General features: G+C 37.8%; 1 protein-coding gene across 1 annotated transcript in view; it reads right to left on the bottom strand.

Annotated features, from left to right (window-relative positions):
• Nucleotides 1-4,794: 4,794 nt before the first annotated feature.
• The window catches only part of PRKACB (protein kinase cAMP-activated catalytic subunit beta), a 142,141-nt gene continuing 133,511 nt past the window's right edge, over nt 4,795-13,424 (bottom strand). Inside the window, exon 10 of the mRNA XM_052636692.1 lies at nt 4,795-5,174. Within this exon, the coding sequence (XP_052492652.1) occupies nt 5,049-5,174 (126 nt within the window). The 3' untranslated portion in view covers nt 4,795-5,048. The remainder of the gene's footprint in view (nt 5,175-13,424) is intronic.

The raw sequence follows: 13,424 nt of genomic DNA on the forward strand, positions 1-13,424 counted from the left end.
TCCCTTGGACTGCAAGGAGATCCAACTAGTTCATCCTAAAGGAAATCAGTCCTGAATATTCATTGGAAGGACTGATACTGAAGCTGAAACTCCAATACTTGGGCCACCTGATGTGAAGAACTGACTCATTAGAAAATACCCTGATGCTGGGTAAGATTGAAGGTGGAAGGAGAAGGGGTCGACAAAGGATGAGAGGGTTGGCATCATGAAGTCAATGGACATAAGTTTGAGTAAACTCAGGGAGTTGGTGATGGACAGGGAGGCCTGGCGTGCTGCAGTCCATGGGGTTGCAGGTTACTGAGCGACTGAACTGAAAGACTCTAAACTCAACGAGTCTGGTGTGTTCAGTTTTATGTTGTATTATCAAGAGGATAGTTTGATGCCCAGGGTAAGTCAGACCAGGAGTTAATCATAGTTTCAGTTATCACCCTCTCTCTCATTTGCTACTGTTTCCTGCTAATACCCCAGGGAAGAATAGAAACAAGCAGCAGGTGAAGTGAGGTCTGTGACCACAGTTTTGTTTTCTTCTTTTTTGGTTTATGGTGAGTCTTGATGTTATTTAGTCACTCAGTTGTGTCTGACTCCTTGTGACCCCCTGGACTGTAGCCCACCAGGCTCCTCTGTCCATGGGATTACTGGAGAGACTTGTCATTTCCTCCACACGATCTTCCCAATCCAGAAATCGAACTTGCTTCTTGGCGTCTCCTGCATTGGAGATGGCTTCTTTACCACTGAGCCATGGGGGAAGACAGTATTAGCCAAGTATAAAGCATTTGAGGGGAGATGACTGGAAGCCATTCATCATGGGAGTATACTCATTGGGTGTACTTGTTTGTTAGGACTGCTTTTACAAAGGACCACAGACTGGGTGGTTCAACAACAGAAATTTATTGCCTCACATTCTTGGAGGCCAGAAGTCCAAGACCAAGGTGTCAGCAGGGTTGGCTACTTTTGAGGCTTTCTCTTTGGCTTGCTGATGGTCCTCTTCCTCTTAGGGTCTCACATGGTCTTCCCTCAGTTTGTGTGGTCTCTGTCCTAATCTCCTCTCATAAAGACACAGTCTTATTGGATTAGGGCCCAACCATATGACCTCATTTTACCTTAATTATCCCTTTAAAGGGCCTACCTTCAAATACGATATTCCAAGGTACTGTGGGTTAGGACTTCAACATAGGAATTCTGGTAGGACACAATTCAGCCCTTATCAGAAGGCATATAGAAAATGTTCAGCAAAGCTAAACTGAAGGTATTTAACATCATATCCAATATTTGTAAGAGAAAAGTTGAGGGAATTTCAAATAATGATAGTTCTGGAGTGAAGATATGCCCAGATCTTTAGAACCAGTTACATACAGAAATGAAGAAACTAGAATTTACATGAGCTTAACAATGATAAAATGAAGCAGTCACTGGTTATACAAGGCATCAATGTTTATAAACGTTTGTAGTAACAAAGCAAAAAATGGTAAGTTATTAATTACCTAAAAAGGTATTTCTTGAGGTAAATGACAACTATAGTAATACACATTAGTCAACCTGGCTAAAACCAGAAGTAATGATGAAGCTCAAAAACACCTCTAAAGAAAAAAAAATAAATTCATAGTTCACTATTACAAAGTAAGGGTGAGGGCTCTTCTAGTGTTAATCTTTAAAATATGAATATTTAAAATATTATTTTACGAGTAATTTAGAGTAATAGTATTAGGGAAAAGTAGAAACACTTTAGAGACTATGGAATAAATCTAGCAGTTTCTCAGTAAACACCCAGTTAGAATAGGCTAGTGGCCATTTGACCCTCTATTGCTCTGTTCTTACCCAAATACATAAGAATTAGGCATCCATAAGCATCTGAAGTATACACAGAAAATAAATCAGGAAATAAGGGTACTAAGTAGAATCCAACACTCAAATTGTTCTATCCTTTCAAGATACTTTAATTTTGCAGTTATTAATTAAAAAACACAGTTGTTTTCAGCATTTCCTAGCTACAGGAGTGCATAGGAAATTCCATTCTAAATAAAGAAGTAATTAATGAAATAACAACACACCTTAACATTTTACATTGATAGGTTACAGTTTACAAGGTGCTTTCACATACATTATTTCATTTGATTCTTCAACAAGCAGAAAAAACAGTAGGAAAGAAAAATGATTTTTTTAGGTTTACAATGAGTATTTTCAGGCCAATGGGCACTCACCACAGGAACATATCAGAACAAGACAGCAATGCCCACAAGCCACAATATCATTTTGGTAGGTTGACAGTTTGATATCAATTGGATATTTAGCATCAGTGAAGGAGGAAGGAATCAGAACAGACACCAGGTTCTCATGATATTTGAAGAACTGTAAGAACACTGCAAGAATTAAGGAGAAGAAAGATGCCCTAGAATATCACCTTACTGAGACTTACTTCAAAGCATGTTATCCCCTCAGAAGGTCAAAAATCATCAAACATGGGGAAGTTAGAAGGGACCTTGGAAACTGCCTAATGGAACTCGTCCGTTTCACAGATAAGAGAACTGAGGCCAAGATCACTACTGATAGTGACAGACAAGGCTTGACACTCAGATGCCTTGACTTTCAGTCTATGGCTCCTTTCCTGACAATGTCATCTCCTCATTATTTCTTCTGTTTCAAATAACGTAATCTGGATTAAATACTGATTCATTCCACTTATTCAAGTTTTTATCTTATTTTTGGCTAAGTTGTGGCTGAAACTGGGAGTTTTATATAATTCTAAGATATTCTAATTCAGTGTATTTGAGTGGTTGGAAACAGACTCCCTTGATGGATTGGGACAAAGCTTGCTGATATCCTTCAAATGGGAAGTTAAATGGAATGGCTAAATAGCCCTCAAAGCCAATGCGTGCCTACAGGTCATCCACCCAAGCAGATTTTATAGCAAATTTGTGCCAGGCAGTAGTAATTTCATGATTTTCTTTTTTGTTTTTTAAGAATTCATAGAAATCTTTTTAATTACTGAAAACTAAAAATGTAATAATCAAATTGTCACCCCATGATTTACTAAAATTATTATGTAATAATTTTACAATAATATACAACATAGGTACCATGGCATTTATAGCATACATATTGAATACATGATCAGCATGTTCTTGGGTCTAAATGAAATACAAAAAACCTAAATTATTTTATACAAATGATGTTTTAGATTTATTAACATGATATATTATTACATAAAATTTGCTACAGCAAAGTATTTCATATTTTCCTTACACATTTTAAATATAAGTGGACCAACAAATCAGTATCAGCTTTAAGTGACATGACCATGCAGAAACACTTGACAACCAAAAGATGTACAGACTGATGCAGAGAACATCTCAGGCAGATTTCTCCAGCATCTTCAAAAGTTTTACAAAGGTGTGGTACACATGAGAAGAAGCAGAATCAGTGACCTACCTGCACCGATAATGAAGCAAAGTGTTTATATACATTAAGATCAGTTTGATTAAACACAACTCATCTTATATGCATGTAAATTGATCATAAAAATGAACATAGTTTATTTTCAACTATTTTGGTGTGTTGTTTTAAGATAGGTCACTGACACACAGAGATAAAACCAGACAGGAAATTTAAGAGCAAAGAAAAAAATATTAAAAAATTGAGTTAAGCCATGGATTCTCAAGAGTGAACAAAATGGGCAAAAATGCTTGAAATTTCCACATGATAGCAATGTTATTAAGTCAGCTGGCAAAAAAAAGTATATTAAAAAAACAAATACTAAAATTGTATTTGCATGATCATAATTCCATTTACTGAAAGAAGCTAGAAATTATGACATATCTAAAAATACCACACCTCAAAATTAAAATACAACTGTGGCAGTTTTGTCCCCTTTCCTCATTGCCGAGGCACAGGATGAAAGCTGAAGTTGCAGCAGTGCCTCTGTCTCAGGCTGACACATACAGTACACCAGCATAATCACCCGGCAACAAATTTTGTTCTTAACTGTGACAAAACAAAGCAAAGCAAAACAAACAAAATACCTCTAAACAAAAGTGCCTCTATATCATTTACAAGAATCCAGCCATTTGTTTGGCTTAGATGAGTATTTGTTCGGCTTAGATGAGTGTTTGTTCACATCAATGTTCTTTTTAGTTCATTTCTCTTCCTTTAAAAAGTTTACAATGGGGACTCTTTGAGAAACTTACAAATTTGTCACTTTCATTAGTCATGTTCTATTAAAATACTGTCTAAAATCCTTATGGAAAGTTAAAGTTTATAAATCCTAGAACTCTGCTCCTGATACCTACATAAGTGCTGGTACCAAGTGAGAGGATCTGGATGATTATGATCCATGTTATTAGCTTTTCCTGCAAATGAGACACAACTGTCACACTGCACAGGTTGGCCACGTATTTACTCAAGGGGAGGATGACAGAAAAGGCAGTGAAGTGACACAGAGCTTCTGATCTGTGCGAATCCAAACTGCTGGGTCTAGCTACTCTGCATTAGTGAGTTCTAGGAAAGTTAATGTTTTATTTGTGTAAATATCCTTGGTGAAAAGACATTCTATCTTTAAAAACTGTCCAGTGTTTTGGCAAAAACTGAGTATGAGCTATTCAAAGTAAAAATAATTAGAAAGCATATCCTCAAGCAACTGACCAACACAAATATTGGTTAAGAGTTACTAAAAGCAACATTTATCCTTCCCTTCCAAAGTCACATAGCCATAACACTGCCCATTTGAAACACCAAGAAAATAAAATGAGCACTATTTGCAGAAAAATTAATGGAAATGAAACAGGACGGAATGGATGTAGAAGAAGAGAAGAATGACGAACCAAAGGGAAGCGGGAGAGGGTCTAGTTCTGTGTTGCGGCACAGACAATGCTTGCTCAGCGGTGCCTCGTTACAGAGGGGGATGCAGAGTGCACACACGGATGACGGGAACAGAGACCTCACTCAGTCGCTGGAATGAAGGAACTCGGTAACTGCTTTAAGGACGGTCTCAGCTCTACCTCATCTCTTAACAGAGTGCAAAGACTGAGTGTGAGCTCCGATGTCATCTTGTTGCTCTAAAATTCACAAAATTCTTTCCCACATTTTTCTGTTATAGAGACACGGATATCTTCTTCTTCATAGTCATCAAAGTTGCTGGTATCTCCAGAGCCTCTGAACTTTGGTATGAATGGAGCTTCAACCTGTAATTGAGAAACAGAGAAAACAAGAGTGATATTATGATTTATTATAAGAAATATATATATTTGGTCTTAGTGTTAGTTCCTGGCACAAGCTCCTAAAGCCTTTGGATCTCCTGAGTTGAGCATGGCAAAGGTGTCTTTTTTATGTTAATGAGGTGTCTTTGGGAAAGCCCATAGGTAACTTAAGTAGGGTGGCTCGTTGCCAGGGTACCCAACACTGTGATTAGAAGGTTGGAACTTTCAGTTTACTACCTGACCTGGGGAAGGAGTACATCAAGGTTGTATACTGTCACCTTACTTATTTAACTTATATGCAGAGTACATCATGCAAAATGCCATGCTGGATGAAGCACAAGCTGGAATCAAGATTGCTGGGAGAACTATCAACAACCTCAGATATGCAGATGACACGACCCTTATGGCAGAAAGTGAAGAGGAACTAAAGAGCCTCTTGATGAAGATGAAAGAGGAGAGTGAAAAAGCTGGTTTAAAACTCAACATTCAGAAAACTAAGATCATGGCATCTGGTCCCATCACTTCATGGCAAGTAGATGGGGAAACAATGAAAACAGCGACAGACTTTATTTTCTTGGGCTCCAAAACCGCTGTGGACGGTGACTGCAGCCATGAAATTAAAAGACGCTTGCTCCTTGGAAGAAAAGCTATGACAAACCTGGATAGCGTATGAAAAAGCAGAGACATTACTTTGATGACATAGATCCATCTCGTCAAAGCTATGGTTTTTCCAGCAGTCATGTATTGATGTGAGAGCTGGACCATAAAGAAGGCTGAGTGCTGAAGAACTGATTCTTTCAAACTGTGGTGCTGGAGAAGGCTCTTGAGAGTCCCTTGGACAGCAAGGGGATCAAACCAGTTAATCCTAGAGGAAATCAATCCTGAATATTCATTGGAAGGACTGATGCTGAAGCTGAAGCTCTAATACTTTGGCTACCTGATGTGAAGAGCCAAATCATTGGAAAAGACCCTGATGATGGGAAGAATTGAAGGCAGAAGGTGAAGGGGATGACAGAGGACCAGATGGTTGGATGGCTTTACCAACTCAATGGACAGGAGTTTGAGCAAACTCCAGGAGATAGTGAAGGACAGGGTGTTGCAGTCCTTGGGGTTGTAAAGAGTTGGACATGACTGAGCAACTAAAACCACAACCTGATCTGAGAGGGAAGAGGGGCTGGGGATTGAGTTCAATTAGACTCCCCTGGTGGCTCAGTGGTAAACAATTTGTCTGCCAATACATGAGACACAGGAGACAACGGTTCGATCTCTGAAAACTTCAGAGATCCACTGGATCCACTGGAGGAGGAAATGGCAACCCATTTCAGTGTTCTTGCCTGGGAAATCCTAGGGACAGAGGAGTCTGGAGGACTATCGTTCTTGGGGTCGCAAAGAGTCAGACATGACTGAGCAACTGAACACTCACACCAAAGGGCAGTAATTGAGTCAATTATGCCTATATAATGAGGTCTTCATGAAACCCCAAAAGGAAAGAGTTTGGATTTTGGAGAGCTTCTGAGGTGGTGAACCAGTGGGGACTTGGGGAGAACGGCATTCCTAGAAAGAGCAGGAAACTAGGATCCCCTTTCTACACACCCTGTCCTAGGCCTCTCTTCTATCTGGCTATTCTTGAGTTACACCGTTTATAATAAACTGGTCACCCAGTAAGCAGCTTTTCTCAGTTCTGTGAGCCAGTTTAGCAAATTAATCGAACCCCAAGGTTTTGGGGGAACCAATAAATTCTTATTATTACTAACGCAGTGGCAATCTTTAAATGCCTTTAAGTCCCTAAATGATAACAACATTAAAAGAAGAAACTAACTATAGGTTTGCTATTAATCTCAACATTTTCATTCAAAATATGGTACAGGCCAACAAACTTGAGATTTCTACGATAATTCACTGCTGCCATCAAAATGCTGGTACTTAAGGTTACAGAAGATGAGATGGTTGGATGGCATCACCGACTTGATGGATGTGAGTTTGAGCAAGCTCTGGGAGTTGGTGATGGACAGGGAGACCTGGCATGTTGCAGTTCATGGGGTCGTAAAGAGTCAGACATGACTGAGCGACTGAACTGGACTGAAAGTTACAGAACTCTAGATTTCCTTTATCAGTTTCTTACTTCTGAAGTCTATGTTTCTATCCTCCTTTCCTTAATTCCTTCCTCTTTATTTTTTTTATTCCCAAGATTATTTTGTTTAAAATATCTGGCTATCAAAACTTTCTAGGAAATTTGAAAAGTCTTTTAGAATTACAAAATTGTTAAATTCTGAACATTTCTCTTTGGATCCTAAAAATACAATGTCTTTCCATTATTTAAAATAAGTCTTTATAAAGATTATGTTGTGTATGGAATATGAGGAAAAGATTTTAAAAGCTGAAAAAATAACATCACAATTTACACAGCATCTATAATGTTTATAAACAATTATATGCATGTGGTTTTATTTCTTTCTCAAAATAACACTGTGAGAGAGGCAGGGCAGGTAGCCTTATTCCCATTTTACAGATTATAAAACAGAAAGTTGATCAAATTCATATGACTAGTAAGTAGCTACAGTAGGTTTCAAATTTATAAGTCTTCACTTTTAGTCCAGAGCTGTTTCTAATATTTATACCAGTGATTTTCAATGAGTTTTGATTAATATGCCTTTACATCTTTGAGTATATATCACCAATAAATATACAATTTTTAATTTATAAATAATTTACATACATGGCTAAATTATTACAAAATACAAACAAACAAGACATCTAAAAAAATAAGGTAAAAAATAAGTAGGAATGGGAAGTTTAACTGGTTGCCTTGTGTGCCCTGTATGGGGGCCTGCAGGTCTGCACGACACAGAAGAATGAGCGAAGCAGACAGTCGCGTCATGTCTAGCCAGGCAGTAATTTAGGATCACACCTATTGAGACAATCATCTCTAGAAAATGACTGTACAGTGTGAGCTGTCCAGGCCATTTTCTTCCCTTTCTGTCTTTCTGCCAGATGACTTTGACTATTTTTGGTTCATGAGCACTTGGTCAAAGAATAAAGACTATGAAAACTATCCAAACTTTCTATCATTTTTGTACTTACCTACATACTTAACACTGACATGATACTAAAACAAATGGCTATTTTAAAGTACTGAATTATTTCTATTTGTAAATTATTCAGAGATTCCCAAGTTCACTTCTGTTAATCATCAGGATTTACTATCAATCAACTTGCCCAATACAATAACCTGTTATACTGCGCTACTTCTCAGCAGATAGGCTGTTTAACCTAGATTCATCATTTGGATGAGCAGTAGCAGGTCTACACCTTTTAGGAGTAATTGTTTAAAATACATGGTATACATAGAATAGTAAATATTGGCTAAGTAACAGAAATGTTTATTTCTAAATATAAGTTTTAAAATAGTTAAAATAGATCATACATTTTTAGAATATTAATAAGGACAAACCTCAAGGAAATCTAATTGATCCATCTAAATATAGCATTAATTAACAGTACTATAACAATATAGTATAGCGATAATTACAAAGGTATATAAATGATTTTATAGGAAAATATAAAATTCTAAAATTAATAATAGGCAAAAATTTGAAGAGGCCAATATCTACGGAATTAATTTGTTTTCATTTCCAAGGTATAAATATAATTTCTATCTTTCTTAAATTTCCCAAAGAAACTTAGAAAATTTCCAACCTAATTTTATGAATCTATATAATTTCAACTCCAGAAAAACAAAAACTATAGGTTGATAAAATTTAAGACTATAGAAGTAAAAACCCTAAATAAATCTTTAGCAAATTAATTTCAGGCAGATATTAAAATAATAATACCCATGATTAAAGGATATTCATTTCAGGAATGTTAGGATATCTCACCAATATAACTCTTTATATTAACATGTCAAAGAATATAAAATACAATATACTGGCAGTCAAGGATATTTCCTTAACCTGATCAAGAATACTTATCTAAGACAAATGGCTAATATCATATCTGGTGGTAAAGCATAAAAAGCATTCCCATTCAAAAGAGAACATGATAAGACTGTTCAACAGGCCCACTATTTTAAAATATTGTTCTAGATATTCTAGCATATACAAATAAAACAAAATGGAAATAAAAGATATTAAAAAGAAGACCAATGACACCTCTACCCACTGTGATGATCTTCCAGTGAAATCTAAGGAAATCAGTAACAGAATTTACTTAGTAAGGTGGCCAATCATAATAAACATAGAAATGTTTTCTCCCCCATACTCTTATACTCACAGTAGCAACCAAAATATAAATTTAAGGAAAAACTTTGAGAAAGAAACTGGACTTGTATGAAGTAAGGAGTTTCTAAAACCTTACCAAATAACAGAAAATGTTTGAATAACTGCACAAATATAACATGTTTCATTATGAAGAATTTTCAAGATTTTGGTTTTCTTCTAATTAATACACGTAATCCCAATTAAGATCCCCCAATACAACATAAATATTTGGGAAGACCAACAAAACAGAGGAATTACTGCTTATTGGGTACAGAGTTTCAGTTCTGCAGGAGGAAGTTCTGGAGATGGATGGCAGTGATGGCGGCACAACAGTATGCATGTACTTAATGTCCCTGAACAGAACACTTACATTTGGTTAACATATTAAATTTTATGTTATATGTACTTTACTACAATAAAACTGGAGAAAACTGAAATATGTATTTTTCATAAATATTTATAAAAATTCCACACATTAAATATATAAGTACCTTGAAAATTGAAAAAAAAATCACATCATAAACCTACATAAAGTGATGTGGTGGTTCCCTGACGGCTCAGGAGACTGCAGGAGTTGCAGGAGACTGGGGTTTGCTCTCTGGGTGGGGAAGATCCCGTGGAGGAGGGAATGGCAACGCACTCCAGTGTGCCTAAAAAGTCCCATGGACAGAGGAGCCTAGCAGGCTACATTTTCATGGGGTTGCAAAGAGTTGAGCGTGACTAAGTATACATGCAGTCTGAAGTTGAGGGGAAAGTGAAAGTCTGGAGGAAGCAGATTTACTATTGAAGGTGGTTGGACTGTAGTGAGGAAAAGAACAGAAATAAAAGGAAGAAATATGCCAACTGTTAATAGAGGTACTGTCTGAAGGATGGGATTATGATGATTTAAAATTTATTTACTTAACAAATTACCTCATGACAACTGTATGAAACACACCTCAACCGGCAAGAAAAATAGAGCCAACCTATTTACTTTTTCTCTCCAAACTAATTTCTTTTGCATTCTCTACTTTAACCTAAATGTTGAGGATGAGAAATCTGATGCTTTAAGGTAGTTAAGTAATTTGCTTGAGCTCTCACTCCTAATGGTTGGCTGATCTGGGATGCAAATCAATGTCTACCTAACCCCGGAGTTCACGCTCACACTTTACAGCCTTCTGAGGCAGTCTGAAAAGGCAAAATGATAGGATACTGAAAGAGAAACTCCCCAGGTCAGTAGGTGCCCAATATGCTACTGGATATCAGTGGAGAAATGACTCCAGAAAGAATGAAGGGATGGAGCCAAAGCAAAAACAGTACCCAGTTGTGGATGTGACTGGTGATAGAAGCAAGGTCCGATGCTGTAAAGAGCAATATTGCATAGGAACCTGGAATGTCAGGTCCATGAATCAAGGCAAATTGGAAGTGGTCAAACAGGAGATGGCAAGAGTGAACGTCATATTGCAGGAATCAGAAAACTAAAATGGACTGGAATGGGTGAATTTAACTCAGATGACCATTATATCTACTCCTGTGGGCAGGAATCCCTTAGAAGAAATGGAGTAGCCATCATGGTCAACAAAAGAGTCTGAAATGCAGTACTTGGATGCAATCGCAAAAACAACAGAATGATCTCTGTTCGATTCCAAGGCAAACCAATCAATATCACAGTAATCCAAGTCTATGTCCCAACCAGTAACGCTGAAGAAACTGAAGTTGAACAGTTTTATGAAGACGTACAAGACTTTTTAGAACTAACACCCAAAAAAGATGTCGTTTTCATTATAGGGGACTGGAATGCAAAAGTAGGAAGTCAAGAAGCACCTGGGGTAACAGGGAAATTTGGCCTTGGAATACGGAATGAAGCAGGGAAAAGGCTAATTGAGTTTTGCCAAGAGAACACACTGGTCATAGCAAACACCCTCTTCCAACAATACAAGAGAAGACTCTACACATGGACATCACCAGATGGTCAACACTGAAATCAGACTGATTATATTCTTTGCAGCCAAAGATGGAGAAGCTCTATACAGTCAGCAAAATCAAGACCAGGAGCTGACTGTGGCTCAGATCATGAACTCCTTATTGCCAAATTCAGACTTAAATTGAAGAAAGTAGGGAAAACCACTAGACCATTCAGGTATGACCTAAATCAAATCCTTTATGATTATACAGTGGAAGTGAGAAATAGATTTAAGGGACCAGATCTGATAGATAGAGTGCCTGATGAACTATGGACAGAGGCTTGTGACATTGTACAGGAGACAGGGATCAAGACCATCCCCATGGAAAAGAAATGCAAAAAAGCAAAATGGCTGTGAAAAGAAGAGAGGCGAAAAGCAAAGGAGAAAAGGAAAGATATAAGCATCTGAATGCAGAGTTTCAAAGAATAGCAAGAAGAGATCAGGAAGCCTTCCTTAGCGATCAATGCAAAGAAATAGAGGAGAGCAACAGAATGGGAAAGACTAGAGATCTCTTTAAGAAAATCAGGGATACCAAGGGAACATTTCATGCAAAGATGGGCTCAATAAAGGACAGAAATGGTATGGACCTAACAGAAGCAGAAGATATATATTAAGAAGAGGTGGCAAAAATACACACAAGAACTGTATAAAAAAGATCTTCACAACCAAGATAATCATGATGGTGTGATCACTAATCTAGAGTCAGACATTCTGGAATGTGAAGTCAAGTGAGCCTTAGAAAGCATCACTATGAACAAAGCCAGTGGAGGTGATGGAATTCCAGCTGAGCTGTCTAAAATCCTGAAAGATGATGATGTGAAAGTGCTGCACTTAATATGCCAGCAGATTTGAAAAACTCAGCAGTGGCCACAGGACTGGAAAAGGTCAGTTTTCATTCCAATTCCAAAGAAAGGCAATGCCAAAGAATGCTCAAACTACTGCACAATTGCACTCATCTCCCACACTAGTAAAGTAATGCTCAAAATTCCCCAAGCCAGGCTTCAGCAATATGTGAACTGTGACCTTCCAGATGTTCAAGCTGGTTTTAGAAAGGCAGAGGAACCAGAGATCAAATGGCCAACATCTGCTGGATCATTGAAAAAGCAAAAGAGTTCCAGAAAAGCATCTATTTCTGCTTTATTGACTATGCCAAAGCCTTTGACTGTGTGGATCACAATAAACTGTGGAAAATTCTGAAAGACATGGGAATACCAGACCACCTGACCTGCCTCTTGAGAAACCTGTATGCAAGTCAGGAAGCAACAGTTAGAACTGGACATGGAACAACAGAGTGGTTTCAAATAGGAAAAGGAGTATGTCAAGGCTGTATATTGTCACACTGCTTATTTATATGCAAAGTACATCATGAGAAACGCTGGGCTGGATGAAGCATGAGGTAGAATCAAGATTGCCAGGAGAAATATCAATAACCTCAGATATGCAGATGACACCACCCTTAAGGCAGAAAGTGAAGAAGAACTAAAGAACCTCATGATGAAAGTGAAAGAGGAGAGTGAAAAAGTTGGCTTACAGCTCAACATTCAGAAAACTAAGATCCCATCACTTCCGGTCCCATCGCTTCATGGCAAACAGATGCGGAAACAGTGGCTTACTTTATTTTTTTGAGCTCCAAATCACTGCAGATGGTGATTGCAGCCATAAAATTAAAAAGATGCTTACTCCTTGGAAGAAATATTATGACCAACCTAGACAGCATATTAAAAAGCAGAGACATTACTTTTCCAACAAAGGTCCATTTAGTCAAGGCTATGGTTTTTCCAGTGGTCATGTATGGATGTGAGAGTTGGACTGTAAAGAAAGCTGAGCGCCGAAGAATTGATGCTTTTGAACTGTGGTGTTGAGGAGACTCTTGCGTGTCCCTTGGACTGCAAGGAGTGCAACCAGTCCAACCTAAAGGAAATCAGTCCTGGGTGTTCACTGGATGGACTGATGTTGAAGCTGAAACTCCAATACTTTGGCCTCCTGATGCGAAGAGCTGACTCATTTGAAAAGACCCTGATCCTGGGAGGGAT

Source organism: Budorcas taxicolor, chromosome 3 (assembly GCF_023091745.1).
Source record: "Budorcas taxicolor isolate Tak-1 chromosome 3, Takin1.1, whole genome shotgun sequence".
NCBI classification, from domain to species: Eukaryota; Metazoa; Chordata; class Mammalia; order Artiodactyla; family Bovidae; genus Budorcas; species Budorcas taxicolor.